Below are 21,378 nucleotides of genomic sequence, written 5' to 3' on the forward strand. Positions count from 1 at the left end.
CTCTTTGCTATGTCTGTGGCTAATTTCCTCCTGTTGAGTTGATCCACGGCCTTGCCAACCAGACCCAGGAGATCCAGGAATCAACTCTGCTTCTTTGTGTCAGCACAAGCCCATAAAAATCAGATTCAACCCCATAAAAATCGCAAATTCTGCAATGCGTTCATGAACATCCAGCACCTGTTTTTGTAATGCTGCCACGGGTGCTTGAGTGGCCTTGGGGCCATTTTCAGGCCAGGCCCTGGTGCCTCCTCCCCCAGTTTGAGGCCCCGTTTCAAGGAGTGTTTACTGTGTTGCAGGTGAGATTGTGGATCCTCTCACTGAAACCATGGCTCCTGAAATAAGAAACAGCACAGACTTTACTCTTGAAGAAGGAAGCCCTGCAGGCCCTGCTCCCACTGCCACCACCGGGACAGTGGCTGCTGCAGACCTGGAGTCAAGCACCGTCACACTCCTCCCTGCTGTGCTGCCCCTGGGTGACAAACAAGCATCCCACAGTCCCACCAGTGCCCCTCCAACCCCTTGGGAAAAAGGTCTGGCCCCACAGATAGGTTTCAGCAGGGACAGCAGCCCCACGGCCACGGGAGTCACACCCAGCGGGGCACTGGCCATGGGCACAGAAGCCACAAGTCCATCACAGCAAAGCTCCGTGGGCAAGGCTGCTCTCCCAAATGTGCCCATGGGCACGGCCAGGCAAGAGCAACTCAGTTCAGTTTGGCTGTCTCCAAATCAAACAGCCTCTGCTGCCACCAGGACTCACACGGGAGGTGGCCCTGACACAGCTCTGCCGGGCACAGGGAACATTCCCACCCTCAACGCCACTCTCAGAGCAGATGGAGAGGTGGGGAGAGAGAAGAGCTCTTGGTCTGAGGAGCACACTGGAGCCCTGGGGTCACCTGCTTTGCCTGGCACATCTGCAGCCCCCAGCCCGGACCACAGTGAGTACACATCCCACGGGATCTGCACATGTGGGAATTCAGCTGGGGGAGAAGCGAAGCCTCGCCCAGAGTTGGGAAAAAGGCATCTAAAACTATTTTTTCAATGTCAAAACAATTTTCTTGTTGTCTGCAATTTTTTCTATATCAATGATATTTTCTGCAGGAATTGGCACTCTCTCTTTTCTAAATCAGCTTGTGAAAACGATTCCTCTTCCTGGCAATTTAGCGGTTGCTTTTATTGCTGTTACATTTCTTCAGCTCAAAGAGGAGGAAGCACATCAAAGAGTGCACTGCGAGTGGCTCACGGCAACATTTGCTGCTTGTCCTTTTGCCACACATCCTGGTTTTTCCTGCAGCCTCTGGCACCAGGGCACTGCAGCAGCAGCTGTCTATGGAGTTAACTTAGGCAGCTGGGGAGGAAAAGGACCTGCCTTCCCATTCCTCTCAGCAGAGGATGATTAGTCAGAGTCCTTCACAAATCCCCTGTGAGGCAGGAGCTGCCTGGAAACCTGTGAGACAGTTTCAGGAGCTGTAATTGAGAGCAACCAGGCTGGCAAAGGTTTCATCTGTTTGGGTTTGGGCAGATGTGTTGCAGCTAATGAGGGGATTTTTCTGTTGATTGGAGCTGAATCATATTTCAAAGAATCAGATTTGGTCTTAAAATTATGGTTTTGTTTGGGATAGGACAGCTGCTGTCTCTGCCCATCACTAAATGTATTTTTTTTCTGTAGTGTGTCACTATTCAGTTTGGCTCTATCAGTTCTGATTCTGCTTGTCTTTGTTGTGTCTCTCATGCCCTCCACATCTCTCTGATCCCAAGTCACACTTCACTCTGCTCTTTTCTCTCCCCCTCCCCTGTGATCTCGTGTTCCTGGTGGTCTCCACTCATCCAGCCCCACTTCTGGTTCTCCTTCATTCCTTTCTCCCTGGAAAATGCCTTTTTCAGCCCTGTAAGGCCAGTTCTGCTGCTTCTCCAGCCTCTCTCCTCCCCCAGCCCTGCTCCCCTCCTGCCACCCTGCCCTGCCTTGGGCAGCTGTGCCAATGCCCTGTTCAGCTCCTGTCTTCTCTCCTCCTAAAAAATGTGTTTGGTTTTTTTAAAATGAAAACAAAGTGAGTTTGGGGTTTGTTTGTTTGTTTGTTCTAAGTATAAAATTTGCTAATCGTAACTGACAAAAAACCCCCATAAAGGTTGTTTTCTCCCAGCTGGAAAACAAACGGAAGGATTCTACACAAAAAAAAGTTCCATTTATAGAAACTTGTTTTATATTCCTTATGAGTCAAATATTTATCCAAGAGCTTTTGCTGGGAAAGAAGCTTGTGAAGGGATTATGCCTAAGGAATAAGAGCAAGAGCCACCAGAGTGGCATCTCACTAGCCCAGGGCAGCAAATTCGGAGGGCAAATGCCCACATTTGGTGAAGTTTCATATGCAGCTCCTCCTTGTGGCATCATCTCTGACCTGGAGGCTCAACCTCAGGCAATTTTGCATAGTCTGGTCTTTTAAATACCAGGGGTTTTATTATTATTTGAGAATTGTTCAGAACATTTTCCCCTCTCACCTGAGATGTGTTTTATCCCCTAAATACCTGTGTTCATGTGACAGGACAAGCGATGGCAAAAAACCCTGCCCAAATCCTTTGATCTGACTGGTGGTGGTGAGGGCTCCTTTGGGATCAGAATTATGCTGGGATAAAGGAACCCTCCTTCAGTGGCTTGCTTCAAGCAGGCAATTCTCCCCTCCTCTGCAAAGCTTTACCTGATTATTATTTCTTTTTCTCCAGTATCTGTCCCAGTTCAAATGATTATTTTTCCAGTGTGAGTAGAACTCTGATGTAAAGTCATCCACAGAGCTTATGCAGAGCTTTATAATTCCTGCTGCTTCAAGGAAAGCAGCTAAAATGGGAGATGAAAACTGAATATAGGAGTCTGACAGTGTCAGAGCTGGAACCTGGTGCTTGGTATCCTGTGGAGATGCACTCAGGTGTGTGCAGGGAGGAAAGCAGGTTGCTACATCAGAAAGTAAAGACTGGTAACTTGATTCACAATTTTAAACTGAATCCTTAGCCAGATGACAGAGTTCTTGAAGTTTTGGGTGAAGACTATCCTATATTTATATAAACCATTGAAACATTAGGTCTTGCTGTGCCAGGAGTGATGATTTGTTAGGAGCTGGGGGCAGAGTGAAGGCAATTTGCTGGCAATGGTCACAGTGTTGGGTGATAGCAGTCATCACTAAATGGATGCCAGGGGTACAACCCATGCCTTGAGAAGCCCTTTCTCTCATCTCTGATCACCTCCAGTGTCCACAGTAACAACGTCAAACCCAGAGATATTGGGAAACACAGAGAAATAAGGAAAGAAACTAAAATGTTTGAGTCTGCCTTAATGCCATTCAGCAGATGTGAATTAATGGGGATGTGCACACCCAGTTGGGATTCATCTTGTCCCACCACAGCTGTCCAAGGTGTGGATGTCTAAGCTCAGGCAGCCACCCAGCCTTCCTCTGAGGCTGCAAGGAGGACTTGGTGCTGCAGTGGTTTCCCTCTGGAGGGACTGGTGGGACAACCAGCTGAGCCTGGGAGAGCAATTCCAGTGCCCGAATAGAGCAGCATTTCAGACATCCCAGAGCATCCAAGGCAGAGCTGGCAGATATAAGACCTACAGGAGGTCAGTGCCTTTCTTGAGAATCATCTGGGGCTCTGACAGGGCAGACTAAGATGCTGGATGTCTTCTTTTTAGACTTTTGGGGTTTTGGCTACATTTCAGAGGGCTGGCCTTCTGCTGCTATGAGTTGATGCATGTGGCCAGGAATGCTGGACACTGTCACACACCTGTCCATGCACTACAGTCCATAAAACACGTATTTAAATTGTCTTTTTTCTTACTTTGCAGCCTTCCAGAAGCTTAGTGGCACAGTTTGGATAACAAACATGGAATACTTTCCAGGCTTTAGCAATACAAGCAGTGAGGAATATCAGACCTTTGCACAGCTCTTTGTTGATGAAGTAAGTGGGGAAGGAGGACGTGACCTGTTACCTGTCTCAGTAAAACCCCGTGTATGGTCTTTTCCCCCAAAGCCTGGATAACTCGTGTGTCACTTGACACACCTGTAGGGTCTGGCTTTCCCTGACTGCCTGAGATGAGTGTGAATCTTTAGAGGGAGATCAGGATTTTGGGATTCTCTGGCGCCTCCATGTCCTCTGCTTCTCATGCCTGGTTATACTGAATTATTGATCTCCTCCAGGGGTGTGGTGGAAAGTTAATGGAACTCACAGAGTGCTCTGATACCCTTGCCCTGAACAGCACTATACTAATTAGCTGAATGATTGTTGTTATCTTTTGCAGCAGTACCTCCAGGCTGGGAGTTCTTGTAATCATCCTGGATTTTGTAGCCCCATATCTGGAAAGGGAGTGGTTTCTTGAAAAGTCACCTCTGCCCTCACTTCTAACTAGAGCGCAGGATATCAAAGCACAACATAATATCTGCTGTGCCTTTAACCCTCTCAGGATTCTCGGGCATTGCCTTTGACAGAATCTAATATTGTAGTGAATTTATCGGAAGTTTGCTCCTTCTGGTGCTCCCTCAAACACACCCATGCCTGGAAAACTTCTGGTTATGCTGGGCTGCTTTATTGCCTTCCTTATCTCCCCTTCACTGTCTGTGTTTTCAGAGGCCTTGATAAGTGTGGTGATAAATCCATCACTGGCAATTTTATGGATTTTCAAATCCTGCAGAAGCCTCCCCAGACTTACTGGGGACAGAGCCACGATGTGCCACTGGAATACAGCTGGCACAGGGGCACAGGGCACAGGCCAGCCCAGCCTGGGGTCACAGACAGCTGCAGGGAGGGAAGAGGGTGATCCATTTATCCTTCTTGGACATCAGTTTCCCACTGGTCCTGACTGGTTTGCACCTTTCTGGGTGTGTTAGGAGAGCACAGCTTTCCTGGAGCTGTTTTGGCCCCAAGCTGTCACATCAGAAAAACTGTGACAAAACGAGAGTGACGTGATTAGCAAAGTGAAAAGGGAGCAATTCTCCATTGACCTCGCTCTCATTCAGCACCAGGCTCTGCCCGAGGCTGTTTCAGAACAGCACAGTATTGAAATGGACTGAAATTAATGTATTTTCTTCGTTCAGTCAGGTATCTTAGTCCAGAAAATCAGAAGTACTAATATAGTAGGAAAAATTGTAAAATGGTTGCGTAAAGGAACAAAACGAAGCTTTTTTGTCAGTTTTACCTGGGTCTCAAGTTTTCAGGCAGAAAGTGATTGCTTGTGATTATAAGGAACTAACTCCTTTTCCCAGCACTCTGGTTTTGTGGATCAGCTGGAGAGATGTGTTAGTGTTGATTCCTTCCACCTCTGAGCCACTGTATATGGGCTATAATTGCATAGCTGCTGTAAATAATATTACAAATACTGCATTTCTAGATGCCAAAGAAAATTCAGGAGACCAGAAAAATCTGTATATTTTCTTTTCAGGTTATGAGGACCAGAAATGGGTCTTTTAAAGTAAATGAGGAAAGTTTTATGAGCTTTAAAAGCACTCTCAGGTTCCAGTTAAATACAGTTTGGCAGAGATTTTTTTTTAAACTTTGGACTCACCATCTACAATTCAGAGGATTTATGAATCCTAATGTGTATAATGTTCTTTAGCCCCAGCACTTAAGTGCCATGTGGTTAAATTGGCAGCACAGCAAATGGAAACATCATCCTTTAAATAATGAGTAGATGAGAAGGAGGTAAAAACTTGATGTTACAACTTGCACTGTCATTGTCCAGGTCAGTTCCACCACCTTCCTTGTAATGCAACTTAAAAAACAACATGGCCAAAGGTAAAAGAGTATTTAAGTCCTGGGATTCATTCAGCTTGTGTTTTACAACACCCCAAAAAGAGTACCATGGCTTGTCCTCAAGAAAATCAGTCGGGAAAGCAAAAGGTTTGAGTTGAAAACACATTCACTGAGGTGCAATAAATTCCCAAGTGGAAAGCTTGTTTTGAATTTGGGTGTCTTAAACTTAGCTGAGTGACAAGAGGTGTGAAACTAATAAATGATAATGCCTTATGAAAGTGACCACCTCATTTGGAAGGCACAAAGCCTACGTTTGTGTAGCTGAATGCACCTAAAATGATTGCAGTTAAAGCCATCTGAATATGGGATGAGTGTTGGTACAGGGATTAAGGAAGTTTACTATTCCAGTGTAATTTCACCCTTTTTTTTAGGTTTGAGTTTGCCCACATCCACATCCTGGAAGCTGCTGGTGATGGTGGCTGGGCAGATGTCTGCTCCGGTTCCTTCTTCCTGAAGGTGCAGCCAAACCACAGACAGTGGGGAGGGATTTTTAATCTCTGAGTGAAAAAACAGGCTTCATGCAGTTTTCTGTTCAAATTAATTTACCTTTTACTGACTTATTCCCAGTTACCAGACTATCAGTGCATTCCCTGCTTAGGTTTCCTTTGTGTGCTACAGAAATTGCAGGTACAATGACAGACCTGAAGATAATTTCTCTTGTAAGAAAAACCCATACTCAAGGGTATTATATATTGCATATTTCTGTCCAAAAGTTCAGTTTCCCCCCTTTTTTTTCTAGCCCTGCTTCATCAAGCATTATTTTGACAACCCAGGGTGTGGTACCTGTTGGGAAATCCTGGAATCTCTTGGCTAAAGGGTTTTGTAGTGTCACCTAGTGGCTAAATACAAATACTGTGAATGTGCCCCGACGCTTTTCAAGCTCCGAGTCCTGCTTTGGGAGGAAAAATAGGAATAAGGACAGAAACAAACCAAACAAACAAACACTGTAGCCAGCTGGGGGCCGGGCTCTGCTCCCAGGGAACAGGGACAGGAGGAGAGGGAACGGCCTCAGGCTGGGCCAGGGCAGGCTCAGGGTGGACAGCAACAGGAATTTCTCCATGGAAAGGGTGGTCAGGCCTTGGAAAGAGCTGCCCAGGGAGGTTTGGAGTGCCCATCCCTGGAGGTGTCCCAGGAAGGCCTGGATGTGGCACTCAGTGCCCTGGGCTGGGGCCAAAGGTTTGACTCGATGATCTCAGAGGTCTTTTCCAGCCTAAGTGATTCTGTGATTCTGTGAAAAAAAAGAACTGATGAAATGAAATTTCAGGATAGACAGTGAAAGAGGATGAAATCAGGGTGGGCTAAGAGGATGTCACAGCTGTCTGTGTTTAATGTTGAGAATTTCAGACAAAAACTATGAAAGCTGAAAACTTAGGTTTGACCTCCAAATTCCAGTACCTGCTTGTGAAGCAGCAGAAAGAAAGAGTCAAAGGAGCCCAAGAGGCCCTGTCTTAGTGAAATGGGAGATTTTGGGTCTGACAAGGCCAACCTACATTCTGCCCAGGTTTTTAGACAGGAGTCAGCTGTCTCCATCCTCCCAGCTCTGCCTGCGTGCTCCGTGGGGCACTCCAAGCTTTGCTGTGTGGGACTTGCAGGCCCATGGGAGCCCTTTCCAGGGGCACACGTGGGGTTTGCTCTGTGCCATGTTACCTTGGCACCCAGCACGAGAAACACATCAGCTCTGGTGACTCAGGAAAGGGCTCAGGAAAGGGCTGCAGGACACCTGCAAATCCTGGCACCACCTCAGGGCTGGGTATCAGACAGCAGGGAAGTCAGGGCTGGGTAGGGCACAGCAGGCAGGGCACAAGGGGTGCAGAAGCTGTGAGAATCCAGCACTAAATGCACCAGGCTCTGTGTGTGGGTGCAAGGCAAACAAGGATGCTTCTCCTGATGCCTCCCAGTGCTTGCCTCTTCCCTGGGCTCTTCCTGGTGGGAATCACTGCTGGCATCCCCGAGCATTACCACTGAAATAAACTTGGCCTTAAACTCATGGCTGAAATCCAGCCCTGCTGCTCCAGAGATTTCCTGCAGGAATCATGCAGAGGAAGATGTGGTTGGAGGTGGCCACAGTGTAGCCCCCATCTGCACCCTTAATACCCTGGTCTGGGCATTTAAAAAGAGGTGGGTTTTGCTTGGCTCTGGTGAGAAATCAGCTTTAAAGCAAGGCTTGAAGGTTACCTGCTCTAAGTCGTAACACTTCTGGGCTGAGAGAGCCCTCTGAGGCAGTGTGGAGTGTCAGGAGAATCTTTACTTCCACCAGCAATTCCTTGTACCGGATTGCTCTTCTCCCCAGAGGCGTTGTGAGAGGCTGAACATGGGAGCGTCCCTGCAGCCTCCTCCCTCCCTTTCTGTTAGCAGAGGCAAGGTCTTGTGCCAAATGACAGATGAGATAGCTTAATCACTTGGCTTGTTTAATATTCATGCTTAAATATGCACCACATCCTTCAGCTGCTCTGGAATGAAAATGTTACAAACCAAAAGGTCAATTTTCTGCTGCTTTTCTCCAGAGAAGGAAGCACAACACTCATTTCTGGGCAGTGTACACAGCCTGAAATGTAATTGCTCCATCTGCCCACCTCCACATACATTTTGTTTTTATTCCAGGTGCATAAATCTCTGCCCCTTGAGGTGCTTCAGCAGATGGATGCTGGTCTGATTAAAGTGCTGGTAACGGGTGTTACTAATGGGACAACAGTGGTAAGCTTCAATCTGCTGGTTGCAGAAGATGTGGATGTCCACCATGTCATCACCACTTTTCGTGAGGCCTTGGAACACAGCTCCTACTTCACCATCGACAGGAGCAGCCTCTCCATGCACAGTAAGGAGCAGCTTGTGCCCCAGTAGCTCTTCAGAACTAGACAGATGACAAAGGCTATTATTAATCTGTATCTTCTGAGGTGAAAGCATCTGTAAAATACATGGATGAAAAGCCTTTCTCTCTCCTTATATTGCTCCTGCTTATCCATCCAATAAGTTTTTCAGAGAACACCCATAGGTGATGTAGGAAGTGAGGTACCACTGATCCAAAAGGATAAAACCAACTGGTCTTTTTGCCTATATCCAGAATCAGTTTTAGAGAGAAAAAGGTAAGGGGATGTGATGCCTTTTCCTGGTCTTAAAATCAAGAATCAAACATGGTTAGGAGGCAAAAAGGGATTTTATCTTTGTATTTATTTTAAGGATCCTTAGGTGCACACGTCCAGGTTGAATGCACTCCAACGCACACTGCAGTGCACACACACAATAGATCAGGTATAACATTATAGGTGTTACTAATTAGCAGATCTATCGAAGATTCCCCAATGAGAGGCTTGAGTGAGCCCCCCTCCCCAAGGAACCTTCCCCTGGATGGTTCTATCTTGGTTTACAGAATGTGTTCTGGAGAGGACCTTGGGGTCTGGGGCACACTGATCCCTAAATACGAAGCTTCTAAAATGTTTACTCTCCTAAGCTTGACAAACAAGTCCAAGAATGTAGGCAAAAAGCACTAAGAATACAGAAGTTGTAAAAAAGGTACAACAGGGGTATAAAAGAAAAGGCAAAAAATCATAATGGCATCAGATGTTAGAAAAAGTGGTCATGACTTGAGGGGTTTATAAGCTACCAGTGGAAATGGGTCCCTGAACACAGCTGTAACTAGCACTGTTTAAAATCCTTCAAGAACACATTATCCTGTGCTTTGCACTGATAATTTTTCCATGAGACAGAAATCCCAAGAATTAAATGAACATGTGAATTCTTCTGCAGTGGGAGTAGTTGTTTCCCTCACACACCTGTGGGTCTTCAGGTGAAAGCCCACACTTTGCCAAGCCCAGCATGATGGCTGATTTTACAACTTCTTTCCTTTTGTATGTAATTGAGGTAAGTAACAAGAAACATTAGTCTCCTGACTAAGAGAATTCTGCTGAATTCTGTTTCACAAGTCACCTCCAAAAAAATTACCAAATCCGTGACACGACCCAATTGTTCCAAAGAATGTTGTTATAAGCTGTAAGTAAGAATCTCATGCAAAATTACTTCAGAAACATGTTTATGCTCTGCTCTATATTTCTTTTTGCCTGCTACACTCACAGCTGTAAATCTGGAAATTACCCATCGTGGGAATTAGTAGGATCACAACTATCTTGTGGTAGTGCTTTGTAGAGTGCTTGCCTCCTTCAAACCTGGGCTAAAATAAAGGGCTTGTTGCAAGGACAGGTCCCCATAGAGCAGTGGTTGGTGCTGCTTTCTGAGTCCTGCCTATGGTAAGGTTTGCTCTGGTTTTTAGACTTTGGAAAGAGAAGTAAAAGCATGTTTCTCCTCTCAAAAATGAAAATTTTGGCCAGGTAAAAATTAAGACAGCAACTAGACTGCAACCTGGACCAGTCACACAAGCTTTCTACTTCGCTCATGCTGGGCATTTACTCAGCATCTCCTCAGGAGTGTGAAATGGGGAAAAACTGAGGAGGCCCCTGGGGTTAGAAGCATCCCCTTGGGCTGTTGATCACTTCAGGATGAGAATGTACTATATTAATATTTAATGCTGTAAGGTTCTATTAACAGTTCTGTTTCTCATACTTGCCTCAAAAAATAGACAGGATTGCCAAGATTATTGCTGATTTTCATTAGCAGAGGCAGAGGGGACAGAGGAGGTAATAGAGAAGGTAACAGAAAGTACTTGATAGGTGGCTTGACCTCTGTATGGCAGCAGGGAGGAAATGCTGGTATTACAAACTACCTTTTTGTATGAGCTGATTCCTCTGGCTTCTCTCTTTCCTCAGGCCGTTTGTTAGCTGATGTATGATGGGTCTTTAATCTCCTAAATTCTCTTAGGCTTCTTCAGTAATTTATATTTGGTTTTGTAACCACGGCGATAAAGAACGTTTTTACTGAAGCCACAGCGATTTGTCAATTGACACCAGCCTTTGTTCAGTTTTGTTTAACTAAGATATTAATGTGATAGCAAGTTTCTGGGAGATCCAGCTCTGCAGGAGCTCCAACTTTATTTTCTTTCCTCTATTGTGCAAATCAGCAACTTTTTCATTCGGGGCATTTCTAGAAGCTGGGCAGTTCCAGAAGGATTTATGTATGTGTACAGATTTTATATATTGTTTGGGAAAGAGGTGGTATTTTTATGTTTAAGCCACTAAAATTATTTAAGGGAAGTTTTGAGCGATGAGACACGTTGTTCATGCTTCCCTGAAAATTGAGTTTATTATCTTGATTCTCTCTCAGTCAGTAATGGGTGAATACTCAGGGTGTAACCAGGGAATTACCCCAGACCTGTGCTGGATGTTGGGTGTTGGACACACACATTGATCTGAACCTGTGCTTCCCTCTTCGCCCACTTTTTCTTCCTGGAACCATTACTGATTGCTGCATTTGTTCATCAGTCTGAGGAGACACTTGTGCAATATGGGGCTGCCACGGGAGGTTTGTCCCACACTTCTCCCAAAATGGGCTTTCCAAAGCACTCAAGGTCCCATCTTTTGGGTAGTAACTGGTCACAAACGAGGCCAGGTTTTTTATCAAACTCCTTTCTATGCCCCCAGCCAGAACTGGGCAGTTTACTACAGCTCCAGGCAAAAACATACAAGCATTTGTTGAGCAACTTCCAGTGGGGGGTACTGTGCAAGTACTGATCTTCCAAAAGCTGTATGTACATGTGTTACACATTAATTATTGCAGCTGCCAGGAAATAAAGCACTTCAGCTTTACTGATGGGCACTTTATGTGTCTCTTGGGCTCCTTTTTTAAAAAAGCCCCAGCTTTGGCAGTAAGTAGAGCAGGTTAAAAGAACCAAAGAAGTTAGTTTCCTGCCAGTAACCGTGAGTTTCCTCCTAAGAGTTTGCTTTTGCCTGATGAGACCAATCTGAACTTGTAAATTACAACAGTTCCTTTATTTTTGGCACTCTTCAGCATTTCCCGTCAGCCAGAAGGCAACAGTGACGGATGAGAAACCTGTGAGCAGCACAGTTCTGCCTGTGACATCTTTGCAAACCTCAACTCGTGTTTCCTCCCCTGCTTCACTGGACTTCTCTCCTGCTGAGCATGAAGCTCTGGAGGACACCATGTTCTCCAGCACAGTGCTGCCTCCTCTCACCATGGATCCCATGGCAACTCTTGATGTTTCTCCTCGAGCATCTCCAGTCCCCCTTGTCAAACCCGCCCAGGAGGTTTCCATTAAAGAGGCAGTGAGTGTGTTTTGTGAAATTGAGAGGATCGTCCTCACCATCCAGAAGAGATTCTTGCAGCAGGAGTCTATCCCAGAGAGTTCCCTGTTCCTGGGGGAGCCTGGCTGCAATGTGAGCACCAGCAATGGCACCCACATTGTGCTGCAGGCAGGCTGGAGCGACTGTGGCACCCAAGTTGAGACCGTAAGTCCTCTGGTCAAGGGAATGCCAACAAGCTCTGGAACACTTTTTTTTCTCTTTCAGGAGGGGAGAGGCAGTGGCAGACCCTTAGTTGGGTGTACAGTCTATTAGTTGCTGAAATTCCTTTGGAGAAAGAAATCCCCTTCCTGTGATGGAAAATTACCTCTCAGTGTGTGATGAGAAGCACGAATGAGAAGGGGACTCTTTGAGGTCAGGCAGCAAAACTCAAGGGCCTTTCCAAACTGAGAGACACTTACCATGCCTCTTCTGGGTTCCCTTTGCAGCTGTCTTTTCTTAAAAGCAATTTCATCGTCTCATGCTGACAAATACTTCAGTTGCTACCAGGTGTGGGGACAAAGAGTGCTAGCTCTCTTCAGACCCCAAACCACTGGCTATGCTCAGATCATGCCTAGGTACAGAAATTCACTTCTGGAGCAATGACCATTGCTAAGCAATGATCATTGCCCCATCCCTGGAAGTGTTCAAGACCCAGTTAGATGGGGCTCTGAGCAACCTGGTCTAGTGGAATGTGTCCCTGCCCATGGCAGGGGGTTTGGAACTTAATGGTTTTTAAAGTCCCTTCCAGCCAAAGCTGTTCTGTGATTGTATGATTCTGTGTTATGGTAAAAAGGAAAAGGGGGAAGACTGGTGGATTTTCATTGTCTCCCTGTGCAGCAAGAAAGATACTGGAGGTTTAATCTGTTTGATTTTTGCCGTCAGGAGAGTGGGGAACACCCAAGCACCTGAAGATGGAAAGCTCTGCTACCTCCCTGGAAACACTGATGTTCATAAGCTGTGCTTTCTCCTTTCTGTGCTGCAGAACATGACTACTACAGTAGTGAAAACCACCCTTTGGAATGAGGTTTCTGCTCAGGGAATAACCCACCACTTGAACATTGCCAGTCCCATTCACTGTGTGTTCCAGAATGATGTCTTGACTTCCTCTGGGTACACTGCAGAAGGGTGAGGAACAACTCTCTCTGTTTGAAGTGCTGCTGCATTGGGAAAACTCCCAGGGACTGTAGCTGTATCCAGTGACAGTTCTTGGATCAGTCTGCCATCCTGAGAGTGCTGTGCTCAGGAGATCCCTGCTATGTGCTTCTCTCCTACTCCAACTAATGTGCCAGGAGTTCCAACAAGCTTGGCCTTTACCTGGCTAAACCACAGGTGAAAATAAAGCTTTGGGAACTGCTGGTTCAGGAGTCAGAATTCCTGACTCCTCTTTGCCTTCCTGGGCAATCCCTTGTAGAAATAACAGCATTTTCCTGCTTTTGGAACATATCATGTATCTTTTCACTGATGGGGGCCTGCAGACTGCTGTGTGGCTTCTGAGAATGGCAATTTTTAACCCCCCACAAATCCTTATTTGGTCAACTTGAAAAACCAGAAGATACATCATGCAAATACTTTTTTCTTGTGGAAAGCCCCATCTTCAAGTAAGATGGAATCAGAGCCACACTTCACAGAAAATCAAAGCCGTGCTCATAGAAAAATGTGACACCACAAACTTTGCTCTCGTGGGGAGTGTTCTCCCTTCATACAAGTGCACCTCCTCTCTTGCCTATCATCGTGCTTCAACTCTTGGCACCAAACCCAGTTTCTGTTTCCTAGCCCTGTCCAGAGATTGTATTTTCCTTTCTATTCCTCAGCAAAGTCTTTGTCAGGCCACTTCTCTTTGAGCTCTATAATTTTCTCATGCCTTTCACTTTTTCTTCAGATTTGCCCTGTCTCATTTTTTTGGCTCTTCTCTTCTGCACAAAGCTTTTACTGTCCTTATTTTGAGCTTTCAGAGAGGTCATAGTCTTGTTCCCCTTCTGCTCCGCTCAGGCATTTCTCTCTGCCCTATCTGAATTGCTGAGACATTCTACCCTTTGGGTTTTCCCACTTGTGTTTCCATGCTCTCTACCTTCCCAGCTGAAAACTCGATGCATTTTCACCTTTCCTTTTGAACAGTGTCCTGACACCCTGGACTGCAGATAACCCTTCACTATTTAAATGTGTGGAGTCACAGGCACTGATTTATGACTTGCTGAAACTTACAGTCAAATTGTTGGTCTTTAAAGAAGGATCATTGATTTTTCAGACTTTACACCATCTTTGAGGATTTGCACGGATCAGGACACTTCAGAACAGAAATGCAGTTGTTTTTTGGAAACTCCCCAATCCCCCAAAATTTCAGCGTCTCTGCCAGTGAGGACGTGCTGATCGAAGTGGGGATGCAGAGGGCAGACAGCAAGCTCAAGGTGGTTCTCACTGACTGCTGGGCCACTCCAACCAATAATTCAGTGGATCCCCTGTCAATTGTTTTTATCAGCAACAGGTACAGCAATGTCAGTGGTACATGTTATATTTTAAATGCCTTTTGCGTGTGTTCTCATCATTCACATGCACGGTCCCTTTGCATTTGGCCTGGTTACACCTTCTTTGAGCAAGAAAGGTAGATATGAAAAGGGATTTCGAAGGGCCATGTGGAAGTTTCTTGAGTTTTGTTGTCTTCCCTACAGTTTTATCAGGGAATTGTGCTTCTGACCTGAGGAAAACACTTGAAGGTGATTTTGGCAGTCAGTAGTGAAAGAGCATTTGAAAAGTGGGTGCTTTATCTCCTTCTCTGTGGTTCAGAGATTCCTCTGGTTTCAGCTTTACCAAGAGCTTATGTGCCTCTTGTCAATGAAGAAATAGGTTATTTGATTCCTCACACATGATATTTCACAGCGTCTGGTGAAAGAGGAGGTTTGTTCCTGTCTTGATCTCTGATCTCACCCCAATGTCATATTCCTTGGGCTCACCTGCCACCTTAAAATATAGGATAATCCTTTTGCTCAATAAAAAAACCTATTTCTTTTAATATTATGTTCTTTCAATTTGTGTTTGGTGAAGCCAAGTTTAAATCCTTCTTTCTGTTACTCTTTCCCTTCTTCTCCAACTCTCCAACCACTTCTCAAATCTCTACTTGGTTACTGTGAGAATAAAGCAGCAGACAGCCCCTTATCACCACTGCACTGCCAGAACTGCTTCATGGAGGGTCTGGCTCTGACTTCCTAGAGGAAGGAAAGCCTTGAAACCCAAGTTCTGTGCTATAACCACAACCTGCCTTCTCTAGCCTTAACTGCTCTGTGTGGTTTTTGTCTCCCTTTTCAGCTGTCCCATCCCCAATACTTATACCACACTGCTGGAAAATGGGAATTCGAGCAAAGCACAATTTAAGATGAAAATCTTTTCCTTTGTCAACAATTCTGTGGTTTACTTACACTGCAGGATTCGTATTTGTATGGAGACACCAGGAAGCGCCTGCAGGACTGTAAGTGTTTTGCTCTAATACACTGTTTTTCCCCCCAAAATATATTTTTCTCAGTGCCATATGGAGTCCTGCAAAGCAATGGAAGGAGTAATGTTTCCAAACAGGGTTTAAAACAACTCTTGAGGTTTCCTTTGTTCTCTGCTGAGAGCAGAGAGGAGTGGGGAAACACTGCAGCCATATGGAAGTATCAGTCTTCCTTCCCGTTCCTCATCCTCCTAGATAAAAGCATGGAGCTTGCACAGAGCTGGGGAACCCGAGAACTGGACCTTTCACCTCTGCACAAAGGGATGACTAAAAAGCCATGAAATTAGGCTGGTTGGAAAAGTATCAGCTGAGATGGATGTGTCATAAAATAGGAACTCCCAGAGTAGCGGTGTCAGAAGAATGTCTGAGTAAATTTATACATTTTTCTGTCTTTTTTTTTTTCCCTTTGCAGATTTGCTTCTTCAGCTGAGAGTTTAGGTGCCAGGAAAGGAAGCTCAGTGTCTTTAAGTTTCTAGGGCTGTGACTTTAATAGAGTTTACTATGGCTTTTTAAAGCCTGAGTACTTTTTAAAGCAATAAACCAAGCCACGTCCTGATAAGAACTGCAGTTTTTAATTGTCTGTGCTACAAAGCATTGCTTTGTTTCTTTTCCAAGTAAGTGATACACAACTTTATCTAAAAATGTGTTGCTAACATAGAAGTAAGAAAAAATATGTTTTACTGGTGGCTTTTTTTTCTTACTAGCAGACACTTGAGAATTCTCCTCTTCCTCTGCCAACCTTCCTGGCTTTTTTTCTATCAAGGATGTTTTCATTAGCAGTTTGGTGTTCCCCCATTGTTTAACACTTTCCTCTAGCTCTAAATAACACAGTTCAAACCAATTATAAAGCAAATGATCTCTTCGTAAAAGATTAAAAAAGGCTACTAGAAGATGCTTGTTTCCTTTCTCAAAGTATAAGGCTTCCTCCAGATTTAAAAAAAAAAAAAAAACAACCAAAAAAAGTAGGGACAGGAAACATGACTGACAATGGTAAGATGGCTCCAGTTTTTGCAGCTGAGTATGAATATAAATATATATGATGCATTGTTCTTTCTCCTATGTAAAATTTACCCCTATGAAAAGTCAGTGAATTCAGCGTCTTAGATTGAGGTTAAACTGTGATGAGGGAAAGACAAGCACCAGGCACATCTACACAGGGTGAGCAACGGCTTTCCAAAGAAGGGGAGAGGAGCTGCAGAAGATGCAAAGATCAAGGAAGATGAGCAAGAACGGAGGATATTTGTAAATAATGTAAAAATGGCTGGGAAAGTGCCCTGAGTCTGGCATCTGACCTTCTTATCTGTTACTCTGGGGAAGACTGACTTCATTCAGGGCAGGTTTAGTTCATGCAGCTCTTTACCCACAAAATTGAGACTTACATCTTGTATTATTTCCTCTTAGTCTATTTATTCTTTGTTTTCTCTGTGGAAGAGAGTAAGGTGCTCTAAAGTTTAGAGCTAAAAAAATAGACAAGTTGAAGAGTTGTAAGAAATGAGTAAGAAACATGACTTTGAATGGGAAGAGGAGGGATGTGCCACCACCATGCAGATGTTTGGTGGAACGTGGCTGCTCCATGGCCATGTGGAACCAAAAAATCATTGTCATCAGGGAGCAACTCCATAAATGTGTTCTCTAACAGACCCACCTACCTGGGAAAGCTATTTGAGGGCAGGCCAAAGTTATAAATAACCCCATGGGTATTTTTCTGGGGGCTGACCCAGGCACTGTTGCTGGCAGTGGATTGTAGAGGTTTTCCAGTGCCAGACAGGTAACACTGGTGAGACATTCTTGAGTACACAAGCCGGTAAGACACCCGCTGGTTTTGCTGATCGTGGTATGATGCTGCAGTTTCTCTGGGGATTTTTTGCCCTTCCAGTATCCATTATTCAAAAGTGTCTTTTGAATAATGCCAGTAGGTTTTGGCTCCCATCAGAGACCTTTAGGCTGCAACTTAAAACGATAAGGTAGCAAACAAAAAAAGGAAGTGTGCAAAAAATGCATGTGCAAGTGCTGTTCACACAGAGCTAAAGCAGCTGACCCCCAACATCCCACAGGACAGGGACTCCAGACTTGCAGTTCCCAGATTAGTTGTTCCCATGTCACTGAAGTTGTGGGTAGCTTCAGAATGACATGTGGCTCGTCAGGGTCTGAAAGCTGCTGCTGCTTTTGCTGGTGCTGGTTGCAGTATCTGCTGTGCCTGCCATGGGCAGGAGAAACATCCAAACAAAAGTGCTTACAAAACCCTGGCATTAGTGATAAATTTATTCTCCCATAAGATTTCTCTAAAATAAACAGAAAGTTAATGAAAAGGTTGTCTGTGCGAAATGTCTGTTCACAGCAGTGTGTTCCAGTGTGATTAATTACAGATTTTATACTGATTTTTCCCTGATGCCATTTCTTTTGGACTTCCTTTTGATGCTAATTTCAGTTTAACAGAGCATAACATTAAGAAACAAAAGCCCGATGGTGAGAGTAGCACTGGGCTTTCGCAAGCTCATCAGAAGGCTTTGTATTTTTAATTAGTAAGCCACATGACTTTTTGGAGTTTGAATTGATCATTGCAGAGATGCCATGCAAGGGCTCGACTCCTGAAGGCTGGAGAAACCATCGCCCTGCACAGAACATCCTGGGGACCCCTGTGTAAATCAGCTGGTGAGTTGCGAACAGATGCCTCAAAAGGGGGGGCACAGCATAACTATCATGCCAAGATTATTTTGTACTGGCAAAGGAACCTGAAGGCCTGTGATACACAAGGTTTTTCTGCCCCTCTCTATTCCTTGGGAGCAGGCATTCCTGCTGGAGCCATGTGGCAGCGTGGAGAAGCACGTGCCCTCCTCGGAGCAGGGACTGTCAGCCTGTCAAGGGAATGTAGAAGGGAAGATAAAGTGCCTTTGTGTAGCTGTTTGCACAGGGTAGCAAGTGCAACAACCACAAAATGAAACAATTATTTCAATTGTGAAGTGTGAAAGCAGCATCGATCTTTCAGATTGCAATCGGTTTTCCAAGTGTTTACACTGCTGTTAGCCTGCGATTATTTTGGGCTCTGAAGTCCCAGATCGGAGGATGTAAAAGATTTCATTGTTGTGTTTCCTTTGGCTCCCTGGTATTGACTTCATTACCACGGTGAGGGGAAGTGGCAGAGCCCAGCTGATGCACAGCACCTTTGGTTAATTTGGTGCAGCACAGGTTAATTGAGGGCAAACAGCAGCACTATGGACAAGCACGGTCTAATTTGTTATGCACCTGCCTTTTCTGCATTTAATCTGAGTGATGCTTTCCAGGGCACCTGAGGTCTCTCATGTTTTCAGTCATTTGGTCCCCTCCAGCTTTACATTTATAACTTATTAACATAAAACACTCACTGAGAGTGTTTTGGCTCACCAGTATCAGAGTCTTAACATGTGGCTACCGTGAGTAGACAGTTCATAATGTTCTTTTGGACCTAGGAACTGACTCTGACTTAAAAGAATGTATTTTTCTTCCATTACACGGTCTGTTCAAATAGGCCCTCAGTGCTCATTTCTGAATTAGTTATTAAAAAAAAAAGTAATTAATGCAGCTTTCTTTGTTTAGCTCTTACAACAAGTAGCTCTCACTCCCATTTTTGCTGGAGATCCTGATGCATTTCTAATTTTGAAAAATGGCCATTTGCCTAAAGGGCCTCTGGTGAGGGGAGCTTTATTTGGGTTGTACTATGTTGATTTCTAGGCAAAGGTAGCACTACTGGCTGCTGTGTCCTGTGTCCAATTTGGATACTCACACCACATTTTAAGTGATCTACATCTCTGTGCTGAAGGAGACAACGTGAATTATGATGTCAGGTAAAACAGGTGTAACTGCTGCAGTGAAACATGAAAAAGCTTTACCTGCTCTGCCAACACCTGGTCACATGTTACAGCAAAAGCCACTGTTCCACATCCTCAGGAGGGCCTGTTCTGTCTGTGTCTGGCTACAGGCTGCCATTTCCACTGTGCATGTTCTGCTTTATTCCTTTGTTTTATGCTGAAATTCAGAAATAAGACTAAATATATTACACAGCACTGCTTTGCCCTGTCTTAGAATGATGCCCTGGGTGTTATGTAAGCTTGGACACTGCTCTTACTGACCTCTGTGGTTGCTAGCAGTGCCCTTTGGCCACAAATCTTGTTCCTAATTGTAGGCATGTGTACAGTGGTATTTGTTTTCTGTGTACCTCAGGCACCACACAAGTGCCTGGCAAAACAAGTGCTGTCCTGAAAATGTAAGCAAACAAATGCATGTTTTTGTAGGTGCATCGAGCCTTTGCAAGAAGGAATTACAAGAACTTGCACAAACATGAAGAGAGGCACAATGAAAAAGGGAGAGGGGTTTCTGCTTGCAGATTTGGACAAACATATGGAAGTGGCTAAAAGGGAACCAGGAGAACACTTTCTGCCTGTGGTCTGTGGTGCCTTGGGAGGCAGTTGGCAACGTGGGACTTGACTCTTGCCCACACTGGGGCACTTGGTGTTTGTTCTTTCCTCCCCCTCGGAGTCTGGGTGCTATTCCAGCAGAGCACAGGTCTCCTGCAGGTCCTGTGCCCTGTCTGCCAGACTTGTGCAGACACTGCAGACAACTTTGGGCTGTGCAGTTGGCTCTAAATAACTGCTCAGGTGCAGAGTGGAACCCGTGGTGACCAAGCCAGGGTGACTCCAGTGACCACCCCAGCCACACCTCTGCTGGCTCAGCTGGGAGCTTAGAGACCCAGCACACAGAGAGAATCCTTCCCCCAATACTCTGTGTTTGAAGAGCAGTTACATATATGATAAAAGCAAATCCAGTCATTTGTATGATCATAGATGGATAGAGGCAGGACTAAGGTAGGAGAATGCTTCACCTCTAAAGTCCTTCTGAAGGTAAGGCAGCATTTCAAAAAGTCACCAGCGCTGATTCTTTAATTCTTATTTTAGCTGAAGATCACACATGTCTGCAAGGACTCTACACTTGTATGCAAAAAGAGAACAGGGACTGTTCTCACACCCTTTCCAAGAGAATCACCCTCCCCAGAAGGCTGATACACTTCTGTAGCACAGTTCTGTACTGGCATGTTGGCCAACTTGTAGGCAACTGTTTCTCTCCCCAGTAAAAGATTTAGGAATTTCGAAGCTTTTTTCTTTCACCTCTTGATTTTTTTAATTTTTTTTTTTTTTAATTATTATTTTTTTTAGCATCTGGTATGAAGAGAGAGAAGAAGGCTGGAATGGGAATTTGGTACACCATCCTCATAGCCCTTGCTGTGTTTGGTTTTGTGCTGGGAGTTGTGACCCTTCTCATTTTCCAGTACCAGCGAAAGATGGGAAGATACAACTTCAGGATCAAGTCTGACAACTTCAGCTACCAAGTGTTCTATGATTAGTGATTCACAGATTACCACATGTAAGTACTGAACTATGATCAGTTACATTTCTTACCTGTTTATCTCTTCCTGAAATGGTGAAATACTTGTAGATGATCATCCTTATTTTGAGAGTGTTTGAACCTGCTGTCCTTTTTGCTGTGGGTAAAGGCCATATAAGTAAGAAAGAAATTCCTGCTGTTCTTCCCTGTTTTCAAATACTGCAGACTGTAAGAGGAGGAAGACAGCACTGTGTCCTTCATCTTCCTTCATGGCTTTGATCTCAGTCTGAGTAAATGGCACATCACTTTAGAAAACACCAATAAGCATTTCCACAAAAAAAACCCCATATAATTTTTGGGTTTAAACCAGTGATTAGTATAATAAAGGAGAGAAACTTTACCACTCTCTTTATAAATTTTTCTTCAGAAGTTATCCCTTTCTGCAAAAGCTGGGATTTAATTATTATTTTTTGAGATTTTTTGAGAAAGTAGTGGGATGTTAAATATAGAGAGCTTGAAATATTGATGATGCATAAGCAGTGCTTACGTGTGCCTGCAGAGAGT

At 44.7% G+C, this 21,378-nt stretch overlaps 1 protein-coding gene across 1 annotated transcript in view; it reads left to right on the top strand.

The window, feature by feature from the left end:
- Positions 1–21,378, top strand: part of UMODL1 (uromodulin like 1) — a 49,543-nt gene that overhangs the window by 25,039 nt on the left and 3,126 nt on the right. Inside the window, exons 11-19 of the mRNA XM_042032709.1 lie at positions 297–935; positions 3,827–3,939; positions 8,389–8,602; positions 11,683–12,140; positions 12,958–13,100; positions 14,221–14,457; positions 15,276–15,435; positions 18,024–18,111; positions 20,646–20,853. Coding sequence (XP_041888643.1) covers positions 297–935; positions 3,827–3,939; positions 8,389–8,602; positions 11,683–12,140; positions 12,958–13,100; positions 14,221–14,457; positions 15,276–15,435; positions 18,024–18,111; positions 20,646–20,833 — 2,240 coding nt within the window. The 3' untranslated portion in view covers positions 20,834–20,853. The remainder of the gene's footprint in view (positions 1–296; positions 936–3,826; positions 3,940–8,388; positions 8,603–11,682; positions 12,141–12,957; positions 13,101–14,220; positions 14,458–15,275; positions 15,436–18,023; positions 18,112–20,645; positions 20,854–21,378) is intronic.

The sequence above is a fragment of the Corvus kubaryi genome, unplaced genomic scaffold (assembly GCF_017639235.1).
Source record: "Corvus kubaryi isolate FWS band 111438036 unplaced genomic scaffold, C.kubaryi_AGA036_p1.0 133, whole genome shotgun sequence".
Taxonomy (NCBI): Eukaryota; Metazoa; Chordata; class Aves; order Passeriformes; family Corvidae; genus Corvus; species Corvus kubaryi.